The 21,204-nt window shown below is 47.9% G+C and overlaps 2 protein-coding genes and 1 long non-coding RNA gene across 3 annotated transcripts; all 3 read left to right on the forward strand.

Annotated features, from left to right (window-relative positions):
* Nucleotides 1–7,594: 7,594 nt before the first annotated feature.
* Ramp2 (receptor activity modifying protein 2) lies at nt 7,595–9,769 on the forward strand. Its single transcript, XM_032913959.1, has 4 exons — nt 7,595–8,114; nt 8,596–8,661; nt 9,100–9,202; nt 9,331–9,769. The coding sequence occupies exons 1-4, from the start codon at nt 7,739–7,741 to the stop codon at nt 9,584–9,586; spliced, it is 801 nt and encodes a 266-aa protein (XP_032769850.1). The 5' UTR covers nt 7,595–7,738; the 3' UTR covers nt 9,587–9,769.
* Nucleotides 9,770–14,996: 5,227 nt separating this feature from the next.
* Vps25 (vacuolar protein sorting 25 homolog) lies at nt 14,997–20,367 on the forward strand. Its single transcript, XM_032913178.1, has 6 exons — nt 14,997–15,091; nt 15,314–15,459; nt 16,240–16,293; nt 17,057–17,145; nt 17,924–17,999; nt 19,725–20,367. The coding sequence occupies exons 1-6, from the start codon at nt 15,039–15,041 to the stop codon at nt 19,835–19,837; spliced, it is 531 nt and encodes a 176-aa protein (XP_032769069.1). The 5' UTR covers nt 14,997–15,038; the 3' UTR covers nt 19,838–20,367.
* LOC116909561 lies at nt 18,006–18,872 on the forward strand. Its single transcript, XR_004389081.1, has 2 exons — nt 18,006–18,277; nt 18,720–18,872. It is a non-coding gene; the product is annotated as an uncharacterized LOC116909561 (long non-coding RNA).
* Nucleotides 20,368–21,204: the final 837 nt, after the last annotated feature.

Genomic DNA, 21,204 nt, shown 5'->3' on the forward strand with positions numbered 1-21,204 from the left:
CAAGATCCCAGTGGGTAGCCTTGGTTGGCTGGGAACTTTCTTCGTAGACCAGGTTGGCCTTGAACTCTCAAGAGGTACACCTGCCTCTGCCTCTGAAATGCTGGGATTAAATGCCTGCGTCATGACACCTAACCACGGATGACTTTAATAGGATGCCCTTTGTGGCAATTCCTCAAAGAAATCAAATAAAAAAATGTGACTACCATATAATCCAGCTATATCACTCCTGGGAATATCCCAAAAAGATTCTGTCACATTAGCACAGTCATATTTGCACATCCATGTTTATTGCTGCACTGTTCGCAATAGCCAAGAAATGGAACCAGCTTTGGCTTTCGTCATATAAATGGATTTTTAAAAAATGATGTAAGTGTTGGCAAAATGGTAAAGCCCTCGCTACACAACCCTGACTTCAATCTTCTGAACCCAAGTAAAGGTGTAAAGAGAGAACCGACTCCCCAAAACTGTCTTCTGGCTTCCACATCTGTGCTGTAATAGGAATGGGCCTATAACCCCTGCCCCAATGATTTAATCAATGAAAGAAAAGAAAATGTCATGCCATGGCCACTCCTGAGTGACACCCTATCTCTAAAACAGCAACAAAACAAACAATAAAATAGAAGAAAAAAAATAATAAACAAGGAAATGTGATGCAATCACAGGGGAGTTTTATTTGGCCATGAAGAAAATGAAGGAACTTGTGTCACTTCCAGGGAATTGGAGATCATCAGGTAAAGCAAAATAAACCAAACTCAAAAAGACAAATTGTGGAATTGGGGATTTAGCTCAGTGGTAGAGCGCTTGCCTAGCAAGCAAAAGGCCCTGGGTTCGGACCCCAGCTCCGAAAAAAAGAAAAGAAAAAAAAAAAAGACAAATTGCATGTTTTCTCTCATTTATAGTATCTAGATTTAAACACACAGAGAGACAGAGAGACAGAGACAGGGAAACAGAAACAGCGAGACAGAGAGATAGAAGGAGGCAGAGAAGAGAGCAGGAGGGTTATGAAATTAGAAGGGAGACTTAGTTTTCTATGGCTGTGATAAAACGCCACAGCCAAAACACGTTATAAAAAGAAGCCTTTAATTTGGCTTATAATTGCAGAGGGATGGAGTCCATGATATCACAGTGAAGGAACAGGTCACATTCTGATTCACAACCCAGGGAGAACACACTGGGGATGGCATCTGTGGTGGTTTGAATACACTTGGCTCGGGGCTGGAGAGATGGCTCAGCGGTTAAGAGCACCCGACTGCTCTTCTAGAGGTCCTGAGTTCAAATCCCAGCAACCACATGGTGGCTCACAACCATCTGTAATGGGATCCAATGCCCTTTTCTGTGTCTGAAGACAGCGACAGTGTACTCATATAAATAAAGAAATAAATCTACACTTGGCTCATGGAAAATGGTACTACCAGGGGGTGTGGCCTGGTTGGAGGAAGTGTGTCACTGCGTAGGTGGGCTTTGAGGTCTCTGTGCTCATGCTCTGCCCAATGTGGACGAGAGTCTCTTCCTGGCTACCTGCTGAAAAGAGTCTCCTGAAGGACTCTCAGGTTCTCCAGCACCAAGTCTGTCCACATGCTGCCATGCTTCTCACCATGAGGATAGTGGACTGAGCCTCTGAACTGTGAGCCAGCCCCAATTAAATGTTTTCATTTGTAAGAGTTACCTTGGTCATGGTGCCTCTTCACAGCCATAAACTCCTAAGACGGCATGAGTATTTTGAAACCTCAAAGCCTCCCCTGACATTCCAGTGAGACACCTCCTCCAAAATGTCCACACCTCCTAATCCTTCCTAAACAGTTCCACCAACTAGTGACCAAGAATTCAAACATGTGAGTCTACAGGGGCCGTTCCTGTTCAGTCCACCACAGGGACTATTAGGGGGAGGAAGGGGATAAATGAAATGGAAGAAAGAAAGGAGATTAGATAATGGAGAAAAGTTAAAAATACACATTTTCAGGGGCTGGAAAGACTACTCTTGGTTTAGAGTACTTGTTGCTCTTGCAGAGGACCTGGGTTCAGTTCCCAGTACCCACATGGTGGCTCTCAACCATCTGTACCTCCAGTTCCAAGAGCTGAGACACCCTTTTCTGCTCTCTGTGGGCCCTGGGCACATACATTGTGCACCTATGTACATGTAGACAAAATGTTCCTACACATAAATCATAAAATAAGTAAATCTACATTTTTAAAAAATACTTCGGGGTTGGGGATTTAGCTCAGTGGTAGAGCGCTTGCCTAGCAAGCGCAAGGCCCTGGGTTTGGTCCCCAGCTCCGAAAAAAAAGAAAAAAGAAAAAAAAAATACTTCTTTTTGTGTGTTTTGTTCCTTGGTCACCATTTTTTAAGAGAGGGTTTGGCTAAGTAGTTCTGCTGGTCAGGGACATGTAGATCAGGCTAGCCTTGAACATGCATCCATCTTCCTTCCTCTGCCTTCTGAGTAAAAAATGACTGGCATGCACTATTGACATTTTGTCTACGTTCTGCCCCAACTGGGCAACTGCCAGGTATGCCTGACTCACTGTAAAAAGGACTGCTTGCGGGGTTGTGGATTTGGCTCAGTGGTAGAGCGCTTGCCTAGGAAGCTCAAGGCCCTGTCTCGGGTCCCCAGCTCGGGGGGACGGATTGATTGCCCTCTCCTCATTCACTTGCTCTTCTCCTGCCCCTTCTCCCCCTCTCTCTCTCCCTCTCTCTCTCTCTCTCTCTCTCTCTCTCTCTTCCTAGCTCTTCTCCTCTACCCCTCAACTCCTCTCCCATGCCCTAAATAAACTCTATTCTATACTATACCATCATCTCGTGTGGCTGGTCCCTCATGGGGAAGGGGTGCCTCAGCATGGGCCAGCAGAGGCACCCGCTTTCCTCCACACCACATGACACTTCCACCAAATGTATCCCTGACTTTCTCTCTCCCTTTCTCCTTCTCTCTGTTATAAAACACAGCATGCACCACCATGCCTAGCCTATAAAGTCATGTTTTTCTTTATTTAAGAATCTAAAGGTTGGGGATTTGGCTCAGGGGTAGAGCGCTTGCCTCGAAAAAAAAAAAAAAAGAAAAAAAAGAAAAAAAAAAAAAAAAAGAATCTAAAGGTTGGCAAGGTCCTGGGTTCGACCCCCAGCCCAAAAAGAAAAGAAAAAAAAAAGGTTGAAAAAAAAAAAGAATCTAAAAGCTGAGTGGTGGTCACATGCACTCTTTATCCTAGCGCTTGGGAGGCAGAGGCAGGTGGATCCCTTTGAGTTCCAGGACAGCCAGGGATACACAGTGAAACCCTGTCTTTGAAACAAAGCCAAAAAGATGCACAAGCAACCAATGAACCAACCAAACAAACAAAAAGGATGTGGATCTAGGTTGAATTGGAGACAGCTCAGCAGTTAAGAACACTTAACTGCCGTTGCCTGGTGTCTTTAATCCCTGCAGAGGTGGGTGGATCTCTGGGTTCAAGGCCAGCCTGGTCCACAGAGTGAATTCCAAGGCAGTCAGGGCTATACAGGGAGACCCTGTTTCTGCCCCTGCCCCCCCCAAAAAATTAAAAAAATAAAATTTAGATTTAACTCTGTATATAGGTGTTTGACATGCAAAGAATAGGATGGGGGAACCAAATGAAAAGGTGGCGGGGGACACAGTGTGAGCGAAAATAAATAAGGTATGACAGTATTTATTTATTTTAAAGTTATTTACTTATTTTATGTATGAGTTCACTGTCACTGTCCTCAGACACACCAGAAGAGGGCATCAGACCCCATTACAAATGGTTGTGAGCCACCATGTGGTCGCTGAGAATTGAATCAGGACCTCTGGAAGAGCAGTCAGTGCTCTTAACCACTGAGCCATCTCTCCAGGCCCAGGACAATATTTATAAAGCCCATTATTTTTTATGCTAACTTAAGTCTTTAATTTAAAAAAAAAGAAAAAAGAAAAAAAAGACAGTGGTGGTGCACTCCTTTGATCCCAGCTCTCGGGAGACAAAGGTAGTCAGATCTTTGTGAGTTCAAGGCCAGCCTGGTCTACATAGGGAGATTCAGGACTGTGTAGACAGACCCTGTCTCAGAAACAAACCCATCTCTCTTGCTCCCCCTTGCTGCTCTCTCTTATCCCTTCTCTCCCCATTCCCCTCCCCATGCTCATGGCCGGCCTCTACTCTTCCTCCCCCAGCCCCTCTGACCTACTACCCTCTTAACTCCCCTCCCCATGGCCTGAATAAACTCTATTCTATACTATATGTCGTGTGGCTGGTCCCTCAGGGGGAAGGGATGTCTCAGCATGGGCTGCTGAAGCACCTCCTCTCCTCAGAGCTCCATACAACATACCTCCCCTCTCTTTAAAAAAAAAAAAAAAAGTGAACTGTGGAGATATCTTAATCACAATGCAGATTTAACTCCAAGTCCCAGTGACCTTTAATACCAAGCTACCTATATTTTGACCCCTTTAGCTCTAAGATCATTTTACTAATGAAGGTGCTGAGCTCTAGTGATAGGAAAATATGTTGTTGTAAAAATATAAAAATAAATGGGGGCTGGAGAGATGGCTCAGAGGTTAAGAGCACTGTCTGCTCTTCTAGAGGTCCTGAGTTCAATTCCCAGCAACCACATGATGGCTCACAACCATCTATAATCAGGTCTGGTGCCCTCTTCTGGCCTGCAGGCATACATGCAGGCAGAAAGCTGTATGATGTATACATAATAAATAAATAAATAAATGTTAAAAATAAATGAGTATAGTTGTCTTTTACCCCGCTAGGTCTGCACCGTGGTGCCCCAAGATATCTGCTAGATATCTTGGTGGAAACACATCCCCACTCCTCAGCGCTAGATATCTTGGTGGAAACACATCCCCACTCCTCAGCGGCCCAGTGTCTCTTGCCGCCACACACTTTCCTATACTCAAACCCTCACATAAAAGAACACACAACACAATAATCTTTGACCCAATTGGTAAGATATAATTGCCCAGTTAAACATACAAAGCCCGGTACCATCCATCCCTTAGGAACATTGATAACAACCTGTAAATACACAGAGCAGAATCTTAACATCACCTGCCATGGCTTCTCCCCTCTCTCCTCTCTGTCTCCTCCTTCTCTCTCCTCCTCTCCTCTTTTTTCTTCAAACTTCTTTCCAGCCCATCCTTCCTCTCCTCCAATGACAGGCCTCCTTCTATCCGGTACCTGCCCCTCACCTGTACTTTACAAATTCAATGGGGAGAAGGTTCTGGTGAAGTCACCTGAGTTCTGAGTACTGATTAGGCAGCTGTCCTTGGGGCAGTGGAATTAGCATCAAAATACAGATAACTTCAGGGCAAACCACAACACTAAAGAAGGTGCTGAGCTCTAGTGATAGGAAAATGATATGTCTAAGACTCCACAGAGAGACAGAGGCTGGACCTGGTCAGTGTCCTCCTCCGTGTTCGTTGTTTTATCCATTACCCAAGCTACTCCATTTAAGATCACATTTGCTTTTGTCCCCTTTAACTTTGGCCCTGACTGCAGCCCCAGCACACAGTGGGGTCTGGTGCTTCTGGTCCCTCGGGGTGGAAATGTCTTCTATTTCCTTTCCGCTTCCCCTGACTCACCTCTCAACCTTTCTTCCTTTCTTCCTTCCTCTCAATCTCATGACCTGGACACCTCCTCCTTGGCCAAATGTCCTTCTTGACAAGGGCAGTGCGGGGCTGGGAAGGAGCTCAGTGGATAGAGGGCTTGCCTGGCACGCTTAAGGCCCTGCGTTTTATCCTCAGCATAGCATCAACTGGGTGTGGCTGTGAATTCTTGTGATCCCAATACTCAAAAAGTGGAGCGGGTAGATCACAAATTCAAGGTCTTCCCTGGCTATGTTGAGGCAAACTGGAGCTTCGTGAGATACTGATCCAGAAGGATGGAAGAAGGAAGGGAGGAGAAAGGAAGAAAGGAAGAAGGGAAGGAGAGAGGAAGGAAAGAGGGAGGGAGGGCAGAAGGAGGAAGGAGGGAGGAAGGAAGGAAGGCAAGCAGCTAGGGAGATCACTTATCGGTTAAGAGCATTTTCTGCTCCTGCACAGGAAGACGTTCAGTTCCCAGCACTCATATCATGTGGTTCCCACTCCTTTGTAACTTCAGCTCCATAGGACCCCCACCTCCCAATACTCTACTCTGGCTTCTTCAGGCACCTGCACACATGTACATACATACATGCGCCCCCCCACACACATATGTACATTGAAAAGCATTTAAGATCTAAAGAAGGAAAGGGCGATTCTTTGAAGAATGGGAGATATAAAGTTTGGTCCCCAGTTTGAAGCGTCTTGGAGGCTACTTGGCTCTCTGCACCTTTGAAGGAACGACTCTTACCAACAGAACTCTGAGGCGTTCAAAGGGCCACCACCACCCCTTATGCTGCCTATAATTAATTAATTCCAGCTGCCTGTCGCCATGATGCAGCTGAAGTCCTGAGATGCTTTTTCTTTTTCTTTCTTTTTTTTTTTTTTTGGTTCTTTTTTTCGGAGCTGGGAACCAAACCCAGTGCCTTGCGTTTGCTAGGCAAAGGCTCTACCACTGAGCTAAATCCCCAACCCCCTCTCTCTTTTTTTTTTTTTTTTTTTTTAAGAGACCATAAAAGATAACTTTGGTGGGCTGAGATCAGTAAACTGGGACAACAGCAACAGCTGAGTTCAAGGGTCAATGTCTGGGAGTAATTGGGAAAGTTTTGTGCTGACAGCTGTGTGCCTGGAATTGAAAAGTGCGATCAAACAAGCCCCTGGGCTAGTTCAGGCTAATGGATAGCTGGCCCAATATACAGCAACAGCTGAGTTGTGATAGCTGGCAGGATCCCTGGGGGCCCAGACTGAGCCTCGGGGCTTCCCAGTAAAATTCGACCTTAGCCAAGTCACTCAGGAAAGGGAAAAAAGAAAACCCGCTTCTGTGGAGTGAGTGCAGTCTCTTTCCACAAAGGAGGAGATTCCTCCAGAGCAGGAGGAGAACAAGGTCCTAATGGTGCATGAGAAACCGATGGCAACTGTAGCGTCCAAGGCCGGGGAGTGGGAAAATAGATTTAGGAACAGAACTTTTCAGTTCTAGCTGCCTCCTCCTCTATAAAACTGGTGGTGGTAAAAATATGCTTGCCTTGGGGCTGGGTTCCACCACCAGCAGCAGCAGCTCACCTCAAACACTAAGTGGCACATTGAAAGTTCTAGTATCAGGGGTTGGGGATTTAGCTCAGTGGTAGAGCGCTTGCCTAGCTAGCGCAAAGCCCTGGGTTCGGTCCTCAGCTCCGAAAAAGAGAAAAAAAGAAAAGAAAAAAAAAGTTCTAGTGTCTCCCTTCGTTCTAGCAACCTGGGTGGCCATTTTCCTGGAAATGTAGTCATCTTTCTTTTTGCACTCCAATATCAGGTTTGTGGGTGAAGGACCCAGAATTTACATTGAAGGAGGGTTATTTAGATATTACTACCTCCCTACCCTGCTTCCCTGACCGTCTTCTCCCTTTCTCAGTAGGGCCAGGCCCCTCTCCTATCCTGATTTTGGCAGACATCAGTGGGTGTTCCCTGGGAAAAGAAAGTGGGGCGGGCGCAGCTCTTGCCGCCACTTCCCACCCAAACCCCCTGCCTCAGACACCAAGGCATCGGAGGCCTTTGGAGCTCCCAACCGCCTCCTTCTTCCCCAGGTCTGGGACAGCAGCGGGTCCCCACCCCTCCGGTGCGAGAAGGAGGAAGCGACTGGAATCCCTCGGCTGATGCTGGCAGACTTGAGCTAGTCCGGGACGGGAAGTGGATCCCGGTTCATGGGGTACAGGGGGAGCTGTCCAGCCCCGCGGTCCGAGCTGGAAGCGAGAGTGGGCCAAGGCAATCCAGGCCGAGTGAAGCACGGGTGCGGCAGTGACTCCCACTGCAGCCCGCCCCCCACGTGGCCGCCGCCGTGCCAGCCCCTCCGAGGAAGCGGCGCGGCTTCCTGCGGCTCGGGCCGGGGATATAGGCGCCCCCGCCCGGGCCAGCTCAGCTCCGCCGCCCCTCCTCGCCATCTCGCCCAAGGCGTGATGGCTCCGCTCCGGGTAGAGCGCGCCCCGGGTGGATCACAGCTCGCTGTGACCAGCGCCCAGCGGCCGGCAGCGCTCCGCCTCCCTCCGCTGTTACTGCTGCTGTTGCTGCTGCTGCTGGGCGGTGAGCACAGCGTTGGGGCCCGGGTGGGAGATGAGGGAGGTCCGGGAGGGGAAGGGGCCTGGGCCATCGAGGCCAGCACAGGACCACCCTGCGAGTGCCAACCGACGTGAGGAGCAGCTCTGACCTGCACATGGGTCCTGAACACATCTCTGGTTTGGCGCAGGCCAGCTACTTCCCACTTAAGCTGCTTCGTATTTAAGAAAAGCTGGGGTGCCTGCTCCGACCGGGCGGAGAAGTCTTAGGAGGTTCAGGACTGACAAAGAGGGAGAGGGCTTTGGACTCGGGTGTGATTGGGACGCATCTGGTACCAGCCGTTCCCTTCCCTCAATAGGACAATCCCATGGGGGAGGAGGAGAGATTATTCTTTTTGTTCCAAAGCAGTGCTGACTTCCCAGGGCCTTGCTCGCTACCCATAGACAGGTACCACTGTTCAGACCTCTCCCCATATCACCCCACCCTTCTGGTTCATTTCTTTATACAGCTGTCTCAACCTCTCCGGAGTCCCTGAATCAATCTCATCCTACTGAGGACAGCCTTCTGTCAAAAGGTGAGTGCCTAAGTCTGCAGGAGAACGATCTAGTGGGAAAGATAAACCCAGCACAGGGGAGGAGTCCTTTCACAAGACAATCCTAGAACCAACTGATGCCCGATAACCTCTCTGGTGTCTCTTGGGGTTCCTATGGTCTTTCTCCCTATCATCCCACGAAGCCACAGTCCAGTGCCTTGGCCCAGTTGGCTAGGTAGAGCAAGACTAGGTCTATGTGAATATCTTGCGGGGCTAGACAATATAATTGCCATTGCAGGATTCCCGAGCCACAGAGTTCGGGGAGAGAATGCTCCTCTCGGCCACAAGTGTCCTGCTAGGGAGATTTTCAGAGGGATTCCCTTCTCTAAAGGCAGAGGACTGTACTCTGGAAATACCTGGATCAGAAGGCTCGGGGGGAGGGCCAGGGGTGTGGTCATTGTGAAGCCTCTGTCCCCACAGGGAAGATGGAGGACTACGAAACAAATGTCCTACCTTGCTGGTATTATTACAAGACTTCCATGGACTCTGTCAAGGACTGGTGCAACTGGACTTTGATTAGCAGGTAGGGGCAGTGTTGAAGGAGGATGGCTCAGGCCAGGAGTTGGATCTGTCCTTTGTGGGTGGGTGGGGGGGTCATCCTTCTCCCTGGACCCAATCCTTCCCTCACTCGAATCCCCTACTGCTCTCCAGGTATTACAGCAACCTGCGGTATTGCTTGGAGTACGAGGCAGAGAAGTTTGGCCTGGGCTTCCCAAATCCCTTGGCAGAAAATATCATCCTTGAGGCTCACCTGATACACTTTGCCAACTGCTCCTTGGTGCAGCCTACCTTCTCCGATCCCCCAGAGGATGTGCTCCTGGCCATGATCATAGCCCCCATCTGCCTCATCCCTTTCCTCGTTACGCTTGTGGTGTGGAGGAGTAAAGACGGCGATGCGCAGGCGTAGGGTCCGCCTCTCAGCAGCCATCTTTTCCCTGTGCCCTGCTGGAACCAGGATCTCTCCTCCCCTCCCTACCCACTTACTCCCATCCTTCCCACAGACCTTCGGATTGGTGGAAATGGAAGAAAGGGGAACTGATAGCACAATGTCCGTCGTCTTTAAAATAAAATATGTTTTTGTACAATAGTCCCTTCCTAGCGGGGTCTGTGTAGATGATAGTCCTACGGGGCATCATTACTGGGCAACGGAGCTTGAAGACGACCCTGCTGTTCAGTTCATTTCACCTGCCCTCCGCTTCCACATGAAGGCCATGTTCCTATACTCTTTCCTCTCAGGGAGAGGCCTTTCCTGCAGCTATCCAAACCCAGCTCCAGGAAATGAGCAGGAAGAGACTCCCTTCCGGTCTGGACAACAGCTGGGGGCCTGTGGTTGGGAAGGTGTGGGAGGAGGGGCAAGAAACCTCTACAATAACCCCTTCAAGGAAAAAAGGCTACCCAGGAGCCCAGCTTTGCCTTCTTCATGCCTCAGTTTACTCTACAGCCAAAAAGAAGAAATATGATTACCAATAGGAATTTGTCCATCAGCGTCTCAGGCTTGAGGCCAAGGCAACGGGGGCTTCCTTTACCGGATTCTACTGTTCTCCTTTATGTTCCTGGCCTTCATCCCACATTGTCTAAGAGATCCATCATGGCCACACACTGCCCCCTGGTGTCCACTAAAACCAACAACCAGACAATGTATAAAACCTGGAACAGGTTCCAGGCTGACGTTATCTCCATTGCAACCTAGTTGTGAGCCAGGCTCTTCTATTAGCTTTTTTGAGAAATATGGCTATGATATTCTATTAACGTATCTGCTTCTCTGCAACTCACCATTTCCGTGTATGAATTGTGTTTCCCGGACAGGGAAGATTAGTTCTCCTCACTGGGGAACTCTCATGTCCAATACTTCCTGGGCTACACTTGTCGGGTCCTCCCACACACAGGCAAAGCAACTTTGCTCTCTGTGAAAACACCTGATTACCTTCTGCACCCTCTTTTTTTTTCGGAGCTGGGGACCGAACCCAGGGCCTTATGCTTGCTAGGCAAGCGCTCTACCACTGAGCTAAATCCCCAACCCCTTTTGCAGCCCTCTTAACCTCTTCAGAGGCTTCTGTTCTCCCTGCTGAAATATCTGCTTGCCAAATATGTGCCTGTCTCTTCCCTGGCACATGCTTATCTGTCTTGTAGATAGATGTCTGCATTTCTTGGAACCTTCCTATTTGTTGTCAAAGATATACTCCTCTCAGGCCATATCTGTCACCAAAGGGATTTCGTTTTGTTTTTTGCAGACAAGGTTTCTCTGTGTAGCCCTGGCTATCCCGAAACCCAGAGATCTTCCTGTGTCTGCCTCCCAAGGGCTAGGATTAAATGCATATGCCATTACCAACCAGTAACCTAAGGATGGTTTCTCTGTGTAGCCCTGGCTGTCCCAGAATTCACTCTGTAGACCAGGCTGGCCTCAAACTCAGAGATCCACCTGTGTCTGCCTCCCAAATGTTGGGATTACAAGTGAGCACAACCACTGCCCAGCAACCTTAGCATATTTTAACATTTCAGCCAAGATAGATATCTGCTCTATTTCCAGGAATGCATGTGTGTCTTTATTTGTTTTACTAATATGTAGCAGGGACCTGCTGGTATAAAATACTGTGTACAGGATAGTGTTGGAAAAGAGCAATTCTGGTTTCTACCCTCAATGGCGTTCATCCCCTTAGAAACTTGACATGTGCGAATAAATTTAAAAAAAAAATAGAACAGACAATGGCAGTTATACAAAGGAGAAAGCCCAAATTAATATTCAAGAGGAGGGAGGAAGGGAATCATGCCTGGCCGAGATGATCACAGGAATGTGCTATTAGCCTTTCTGTAGCTTGTGATAAAATGAGGAGTAGTCAAAAGCAACTTAAGTGAGCAAAATTTTATTTTTTGCTTAATGTTCCGGAGCACCGCTATTGAGTTTCGTTGTTTCTAGGGTCATGGTAGGGTAAGAACATCATGGCAGGGAACACGTGGCCAAACAGAAGCCTCATGGCAACTGAGGAGCACAATCTAGCAGAGACCAGGGGCAAGGTATTGCTTTCCAGGGCATGTCCCTGGTAACCTATTGCTTCCCACCAGTTTCTCACTTTTAATAGTCCACTCAACTATGAATTTGTTAATGAATTACCTGTCGATAAAGTTAGATTCCTTGGGAGCTGAGCACCCAAACCATAGCAAACATAGGTAGAGCCCAAGCCTTCAACACATAAACCTTCAGAAGAAACATTGCACATCCAAACCATAGCATGTAACAGGAGAGGATGACTGCAGAGTTGGCGCACGGCAAGGCCTTCGTGCTCCCCTAGAGCAGACACTGTGAGTGAGCGTGAACTAGGAAGTCATTGCAAGACTCCAGGAGTAAAGACTGGTTTTGTGGCTCACACCTTTGACCCTAACACTTGGGGCAGAGGTAAGTCGATCTCTGAGTTTGAGGCTGCCCTGATCTATGTAGCAAGTTCCCGACCAGCCAGGCTTACATACTGAGATCCTGTCCCAATAAACAACAATGACAAAGGAATCCAGGAGTGAGAAGATCAAGATTTAGCCAAACTGTTGAGTGAAGAGGTAAAACTAATTATAAGCAAGAATTATGATTAAAATCAATAAAGAGAATCTATAGGATCATCCGTCATGAGGGGGTAAAGGAGAGGTGTTAGAGATAAGTCAGACTTTGACCTTCAGAGCTGACCTAAGGGGAAAATATGTAGGGGGGGGTGTAAAAAGATATCTCAGAGGTTAAGATTGATCAAAAAGTTCTATTCCAAGCATCCATGTCAGGCAAACTCACAATCACCTGTAATAACAGATCCAGGGGTCCTCTTCTTGTCTCCGTGGACACTCGCATAAATGCATATATACATGTAAATAAAAAGAAACGAAGGGGTTGGGGATTTAGCTCAGTGGTAGAGCACTTACCTAGCAAGTGCAAGGCCCTGGGTTCGGCCCCCAGCTCCGAAAAAAAAAAAAAAAAAAAAAAAAAAAAAAAAAGAAACGAATGCCTTCTTTAAAAAAGAAAGATGATACCAGGTGCAGTAGTGGACACCTCTAATCTCTGCAATCAAGAGGTGGAGGCAGGAGGATCAGAAGTTTAACACCATCATTTCTTGCTACATAGAGAATTCCAGAAGAGTTTGGGATACATGAGACCCTGTCTGGAATTTAAAAAGGAAGAAAGAAGAAGAAAAGAAACAAAGAAGAAAAGAAACAAAGTGATGGGAGCTGGAGAGATGGCTCAGCGGTTAAGAGCACCCGACTACTCTTCCAGAGGTCCTGAGTTAATTCCCAGCAACCACATGGTGGCTCACAACCATCTGTAAAGAGATCCGATGCCCTCTTCTGGTGTATCTGAAGACAGCTACAGTGTACTTATATATAAAAATGAATAAATCTTAAAAAAAAAAAAAAAAAGAAAGAAAGAAAGAAACAAAGTGATGTATAACATGAGGTTACAATGAGACAAGTCATTATGCCCCACAGAGAATCAAAAAGGGGATGGGGGAAGAAAAAGCAGGTGGATGTAGAAATATCATTTGGGGATTATTTCTGCCCTGAACTACACTATGAACCCATAGAATGTATAAGAGCTTTAAAAATGTATTGAAAAGAAGATAGTTGAGGTTTGACTTTAGGAAAATACTCACCTTTGGAGAATGTGAGAGAGCCAGGCAGTGGTGGCTCTCACCCCTTTAAATACCAGCATTCAGGAGGTGGAGTCAAGCAGATCTTGGAGTTCACTGCTAACCTGGTCTACAGAGGGAGTTCCGGGATAGCCAGGGTTACACAGAGAAACCCTGTCTTGAAAAGCAAAACAAAGCAAAAACATAAGAATGAGAGAAAACTAGGTGTGGTGGAACACACTTATAAACCCATCACTGGAAAAATTGAGACAGGGGAATAAGAATTCAAGGCCAGTCTGGTCACCCAATAGGACCTCATGATTTTTTGTTTGTTTGTGGGTTTTTGTTTTTGTTTTTGTTTTTTTTTTTTAAGACCACAGACACGTCACACATATATAATCTCAGTTCTCAGAAGGTTGAGACAGTAGGATTAAAGGTTGAGCCCTGGGATTAAAAGCATGCTCAACTAACATTGCTTTTAAATAGGAATAAACGGAGCTACAAAGAAAGGGAGAGAGGCATGAAGACAGTGATGTCCTGAAGAAAATGGAAATAGAGGCATAAGTGATGGCATCATGTTACAAAGTCTCTTTTCTTTTCTTTTTTCGGAGCTGGGGACCGAACCCAGGGCCTTGCGCTTCCTAGGCAAGGGTTCTACCACTGAGCTAAATCCCCAACCCCATTACAAAGTTTTATAAAGGAAGAATGACGCTTCTGAGTCCAAAGAAAAGGGAAGGATAATGGGAAGGAACTTTGCAGCTATGAATTAAACATCCTGACAGAGAGATTAAGGGAGTCTCTTAATCATTCTGCAGGGAGCAGAAAGATAGACACAGACAGACTATCTTGAATGAGGATAACAGGGAATCAATGAAAACAGCCCAGTTTCCCCTTACTCTTTAAAGGTGAGCATTTCCTAGCAGCACAAGGTCAGCCTTCTTTTCAATACACCTTTTGTTTAGCGCTCTCATCCCTCAAATGGGTTCATATTGCAGATCAGGTCAAAAGACTCCCAAACTTGTATTTCTAGATCCAACAAAGCTCCCCTGAGAGTCCAGTAGTGAGATTAGTCAGCAAGTCTGGGTCTCAGTAAACATGTGCTGGTCTTCAGCAATTTTCCATAGCACAGCAGTGGAAGTACTCAGGAGAATGGAAACAGTAGTTCTGGTTTGCGAACTGACCGGTAGTTTAGGCAGGCAAAGAGACAGACAAAGGCTGGGTATGAGTCAGATGAAGCCAAAGGGATTCCACATCTGGGGGTCTAGAAAGGTGAGATTGTGGGAGAGGTTAAGAACTAAATGTTAGTTTTGATTCTTTGGGGAAAAAACCCAGAAGTTTTGATCCTTTGAAAATCACGTATAGTGATGCAAACCACACAATAGGCTCCTGTGGTTCTACAGGAGTGAGGCCAATCTGGGTGGGAATGCAGGAGATTTTGGAATCGTGAGTTTAAACTGATAATTGACAGGAAGGTAAAGAAGCCTCCAGATGTGGATTCTACTTGCATTCGGCTGACCTCGCAGTTTGCATTAGTCACTATTTTTTCCTTTGTTTAACCAAAAGACCCCAGAGCTCTTTCTGCGTTTCATGGTGAAGTTTTTCTTTAGACAGCAGCAGATTGACTAGTGACAAGGACCACTCTCATCCTGCTGTGCTCCTCCCGAGAAGAGTCCGGAACCTTTCTGCTGTGCTGGCGGCCCGGACGTGCTGAGGCGGAGACCGGAAACCCCTTGTCGGTTCCGGGTTTTGTGGGCTACTACGATGGCGATGAGTTTCGAGTGGCCGTGGCAGTACCGCTTCCCGCCCTTCTTTACGTGAGGCTCAGACCCTGAGAAGCTCAGTATAGCTCCCTCCCCATCCCCGGGGCCCAGGGCTCATCCCTGATGATTCTCTTGGGGTTCCGGGGGAGAAAGGAGCCGCCGGCCGCCTTCCGTCCAGCCAGCCCATCACTTTCTTCCCTAATGTGCTGCTGGGCTGGTGCTGCTTCCGCCGTTTTACACTCTCTAATTCTGCGTCCCACTCCCTTCACCCGGCAGGTTACAGCCGAACGTGGACACCCGGCAGAAGCAGCTGGCCGCCTGGTGCTCTCTGGTTCTGTCCTTCTGCCGCCTGCACAAACAGTCCAGCATGACGGTGATGGAAGCCCAGGAGAGCCCGCTCTTCAACAACGTCAAGCTACAGCGTATCCTCCCTCAGGCTCTTCCATAGCCCACACGCACTCACTCCCACACTTTTCTACATGCCTGGACTGCATCTCCCTCCTCCCTTTACCCACAGTAGGCAGGTTCCTATTCAAACTGGACTTGGGAAAGAGCTATAATACATGGCAGACAATCATTTTTATATGCACTCTTGCAAACAGTCCCCCCCCCAACCCCACCCTAGTCAATGAGGCTGGGGTCTTTTAAGTCAAGTCCCATGCTTTACAAACTCGACCCTTTAAAACTATTTGTGTCTCCTCTCTGTGAGGCTCAAATCCCAAACCACCTTTAATAACCTTGTGCACTCAACCCCACCTCTCCCAGGAAGTGAGGGTCATTTATTTTTGCAGTCTGATTCATAGGTAAAATTTGTGGAGAAAAGGGCAGAGAGTGAAGGAAAGGGTAACACCCTTTATTTTCTAAAACTCTTGTTCTTTTTCGAGACCTGATCTCTACAGCCCAGCCCATCCTTGGGCTGGTGATTCTCCTCTGTCCATCCCATAAGAGCTGGTATTACAGGCCTATGGCTCCATACTTTGCTAGAACTCTTAGTTCTTTTTACTCTCCTTTCCAGAATACTGAGGAAATGCAAACTTCTGTCTTCTTCAAGAATTTCTTCAAAAAAAAAAAAAAAAAAAAGAATTGCATGTATGTATAGCAGGGAAAGGAGGGGCCTAGATGACTCTTCATCATGAGCCTAACTCTGAAATTTTTTTATTTAACCCAATTCACATGTAGCCATCCCCTTAACCTTAAACCAGGGAAACTTCCTGTGGAGTCGATTCAGATTGTGTTAGAAGAACTGAGGAAGAAAGGTGGGTTCAGTTCCTCAGAGACCTGTCTTTTTTTTTTTTAACACTATTTTTTTAAAAAAATTCATTTATTTATTTTTAATATATATGAGTACACTGTGGCTGTCTTAGACACACCAGAAGAGGGCTTCGGATCTCATTACAGATGGTTGTGAGCCACCATGTGGTTGCTGGGATTTGAACTCAGGACCTCTGGAAGAGCAGTCAGTGCTCTTAACCACTGAGCCATCTCTCTAGCCCAACCCTATTTTTTAAATGTGCAGTGGTATTGGCCTTCATATATATCTGTATGAAGGTATCAGATCTCTTGGAACTAGAGTTACAGTTGTGAGCTGACACATGAGTGCTGGGATGTGAAGCCAGGTTGTCTGGAAAAACAGTGTCCTTAACCACTGAGCCATCTATCCAGCTCTTTCCTTCCCCCTTCCCCCCATTTTTTTCTTCCTACTTGGGAGAGGTTACAGCAGGGCAACTCTCCATTTTAATGACTTGTTTTGTGTGTTTTCCCCCAGCTTGAAACCCCAAGTATTCTGAGATGGTGAGATGGCCCAGTTATTCCCCACTCCCTTAGTATACAAAATTAAAATCCCTCTGTGGCCTAAGAGAGATAGACTAAGGAGAGCAGGATGCCGTATAAATAAGAATGGTAAAATAAATATGGTATCTCTTGTTCTGAAAGCAGAGCCCTGTCCACCCTGTCCAATGTTGGCATTTGCCTCTGTGCCTTTTGAAGAGCATGATTCCTTCATAGGTATCTGTTTTGCAGGGAACCTCGAGTGGTTGGATAAGAATAAGTCTAGCTTCCTGATCATGTGGCGGAGGCCAGAAGAATGGGGGAAACTCATTTATCAATGGGTGAGGCCGCCCTGCTAAACACTGAGCAATGACCCATGGCAACGAAGAATTGTTGCCTGTGCCCAACAGAGAACGGGCGTTCTTAGATGCTGACCTGGCAAAGTGGGGAGTGGGCAAGAGGGGAAGCATGGGCCCCGCTGGCAACCGTCCTTCAGTGACGCAATGTCTCTCCTGCACAGAATCTCTCTTTCTTTGCCTGTAGGAGGCCAGAGGCTGCGTGAGGCCATGTTTGGAGAATGCAATACTGGGAACCATGAGTGCTATTGTTGGCCGGAGCCTCTGGCCACAGGAGATAAATGGGGAAAGGAAGGGAGGAAAAAAAAAAAAAAACCTGGGTTCCCTCTCCCACTGTGCGCTCATGGCGTTGTCCACATGAATGAGACCTTCTGAACCAGTGTGGGTGTGACGACAGAATACTCTGTCCCTCAAATTCCTACTTACCACCAGCTCCAAACATTCCCAAGAGAGGAGGAGGGGAGGAAGCATCAGCGGCCTAAATATAACAAATACACACCACCCATTCCTGAACAGAAAATAACCAGAGTGAGAGGTCACTTTGGAGACACGTGAAAGGCTGTGGTTTAGTGGTTCTGAATGTGTCTACACACATACGGATATAGCGCCTGTAGGGTTTACGGGCCTAGGACCCAGCAGAGGGGACAGTCCTGATTTGGGTACAGGCACCATTCCTGGAGAAGAAAAACAGGTAGAGCTGAAGGTCACCCTCTCCCAGGAGACTCTTGGTCCTTGCTTAGCCCTCATTTCTTTGTGCCCCCAGGTTTCCAGGAGTGGCCAGAATAACTCTGTGTTCACCCTGTATGAACTGACCAGTGGGGAAGACACAGAGGAGGAAGGTAATGCCTTTTTCTTCTTCCAGTTCTCTCATCAGAACCCTCTTTTTCTCCAGTGTCTTGTTTATTAAAGATAGGGTTTCTCTGTGTAGCCCTGGCTGTTCTGAAACTTGCTGTGTAGACCAGGCAGGCCCTGCTGGCAACCATCCTTCAGTGATCTGCCTGCCTCTGCCTCCCAAGTTCTGGGATGAAAGTGCCACCACCTCCCAACCAGTATCGGATTAAGGCACCTTCAGACTAACCATTTCTGTCTCGGAATTCCATAGTGCAAAAGTTCTAAGGTTTTTTTTTTTTTTTTTTTTTTTTTTTATTTTAAGATTTATTTTTTTACGTTATGTGCGTGTTTACCTGGATGTCTGTTTATGCACTACATATATGCCTGGTGCCTATCCATAGGGGCCAGAAGGGGTCATTGAGCATCCGCTGTCATGTAGGTGCTGAGAACTGAACCCTTTACCTGTGTAAGAGCAGCAAGTATTCTAACCACTGAGCCATTTCTCCAGCCCAGTGCAAAACTTTTAAACTCTCATCTAAACATTTCATACCACTTGAATGCACAAGCAGAACAACTCTGTGTTGGATGTTTGTGCGTTTTATACGATGTTTCAGGGGAAGGTTCAGAGTTGTTGCTGTAGAAGCCACTTGAGGAACCAGTGTGGGGGATTAAGCTTGGAATTTCATTCCTTGCTGACTCAAGCTCTCTTTCACTGTTCCTTCTTATAGAGAGCTCAAGATTTTTGGGTGTCAGCTGAAGGTATTGGGCCAACACCCCCAGCCCCACCCCCAACCCATTTAAAAACTTTGGGTTTGTGCCAGGCAAGGATTTGTGTGGCCTTTGATTTTTTGCATAGAGTAAACACCTTCTTAGCCCCTTTCTCTGTGACTCTTTATTCTGATCCCCAGGATCACCAAAGGTTTCAGTCTTTGCCAGGGTAAGGGGGTGGGGGTTTCTGCCAGGCTGTGACTGCTCCATCCAGCACTTTATACCTCTTGGCTGTCTCCCCTCCCTGCAGGCCTCTGCTTGCTGTTCCCACCAGCAAGCACCCCGTGAGTTCAGCATTACAGCTTGGCCCAGCCCACCACTCAGCCTGTGCAAAGCTGGAGGCTTCCCCAGAATGCTCACTCCCTGACTTGAGCTGGGCTCCCTCAGGGGCCGAAGTGAGCAAGCCTGTTAAGACTTGTCTGCTGCCTCTTGCATCTCCCAAAAGTATCATCCCATACCTCTGGTCTAGATACTCTGCTGGCCTTTGGCACCCTTACAATTAGGAAAGGGCAGGTGTTAGCTCTGAATTTCAGCAGACTCCTGGCTAGGGGTACCAACCACACGTCTGTGTATTAGGGTGGATCCTCCTGGTTTGTACAAGTATGTTTGGATAGGGTCCCTGTCCAGTGCATAGACACCGGCTTAGTTCTGATTATCAGGGTACTTTGTGTCCTAAAGGCAAAGGTGTCCCTGGCACATCAGATGTTTGGTGGGAGCAAAGGGAAAGGGGGCTCAGGGGGCAGGTCCTTCAGAATTGAGAAGGGTGACATAAGTCTGATTCATGCCATGCTGACACAGGCTGCCTTCTCCTCTGTGCTCCCCAGGAGTGCCCAGAAGTTGTGAGGTACAGCTGCAGCTGTGCAGATAGCATACACATAGAGTATCCTGGCCTTGGAAGGTCTCAGCTCCTAGCTCGACCACGGTGAGGACCGAGCATCCCTGACTGACCGTCTCTTCCTGTCTAGAGTTCCATGGGCTGGATGAGGCGACCCTGCTGCGTGCTCTGCAGGCCCTACAGCAGGAGCACAAGGCTGAGATTATCACTGTCAGCGATGGCCGAGGAGTCAAGTTCTTCTAGCAGAGACCTGTCTCCCTTTACTTCTTACCTCCCACCTTTCCAGGGCTTTCAAAAGGAGACAGACCTAGTGTCCCCACAGACTGGATCTGTCACTCCACCAGACTCAAAGGGCTCAAGTCCTGAAAGCTCAGACTTAGGGATGTTTCCCACATAACCCGTTCTATCTGTCCCTGGGATAGGGTAGCCCACAGTGCCACAGAGAAAGGATGTGTTGCCTGCCCTACCTCCTTTCCTATCCTGTACTGTCCCTGAGCCAGGGTCTATAAACCTGACACTTTACATGTGTTCTCACACATAAGTACACACCCACCTACATGCGCCTGCACAAGCTTCTTTCTCCTCCTCCTCCCACTCCTGTAGCTGCTGTTGCCTCCCTTCTCAGGCTGGTGCTGGATCCTTCCTAGGGATGGGGGAAGCCCTGGCTGCAGGCAGCCTTCCAGGCAATATAAAGATAGGAAGCCCCAGAAGGGGCCTGGCAGTGAGAGGCGGGCCCACTGATTTATGATATTAAAATCTCTACTCCCACTGTCTGCCTGTTACTACTGCTGGATTGGGACTAGGGAGGGCGGTGCAGAGTTCCACCTGATTGAGTCCCAGCCAAGGAAATAGAAGAATCTTTGGCCTTTGTACGGAAGGGCCTGGGGGGCTCCAGTGAGCCTGTGGTTTGCCATGTGCTGGGTGAGTTGTGTGGAGGAGTGCGGGTAGAACACAGCTTGGGGACAGACTGCTTGCTCTCTAAACTGGAGTCACTTCATTGCTCCCCCATGGAAGTCCTATTCTAAAGCCCCTCCCTCCACCCATGATGGTCTGGGTGGGGTAGTTGTGGCCAAGGGGAGCTGGTGGGGTAAACCGGATGTGGACTTTGGTTTATTGAAGACTTTGGCAAACACGAGGGGAGGAAAGAAAGCCCACAGCAAAAAACAGCCTTTCTGGCCAGGGGCAGGCTCCGGCCAAGGTGGGGTGGAGCTGATGGGTGACCAGTTCTTGGTTGGGGCCTGATGGTAGGGAGGGGCTTGTCTGGAGTAAACACAACCCATCCTAGTGCAGACCAGGGGGCTAGCTAAGTGAAGAAAACCTTACCTTTCCAACACCGATGTTAGGCCTGGGGCTACTTCTTCTGATTAGGACCGAGTAGTACTGCCTTATCAAGGGTGCGCAGGCTGGTGGTGCCCCTCCCCCTCACTGAAGCAAAGGAGTGGCGGTCACTTTTCATCTTCTGTTCCAGTGTTCTCCAACTCCCCCACGCCAAACATGTTTGCCCTCTCCTAGTGCAGGAGTATACCCGCTGCCGCCTCCCACTCACTCAGCTCTTGCTGGGAAGAAGGTTTAAAGGCCGGGACTCTGGAAAGCAGGGCACGCAGCCGGGG

This window comes from Rattus rattus, chromosome 9, assembly GCF_011064425.1.
Source record: "Rattus rattus isolate New Zealand chromosome 9, Rrattus_CSIRO_v1, whole genome shotgun sequence".
Classification (NCBI taxonomy): Eukaryota; Metazoa; Chordata; class Mammalia; order Rodentia; family Muridae; genus Rattus; species Rattus rattus.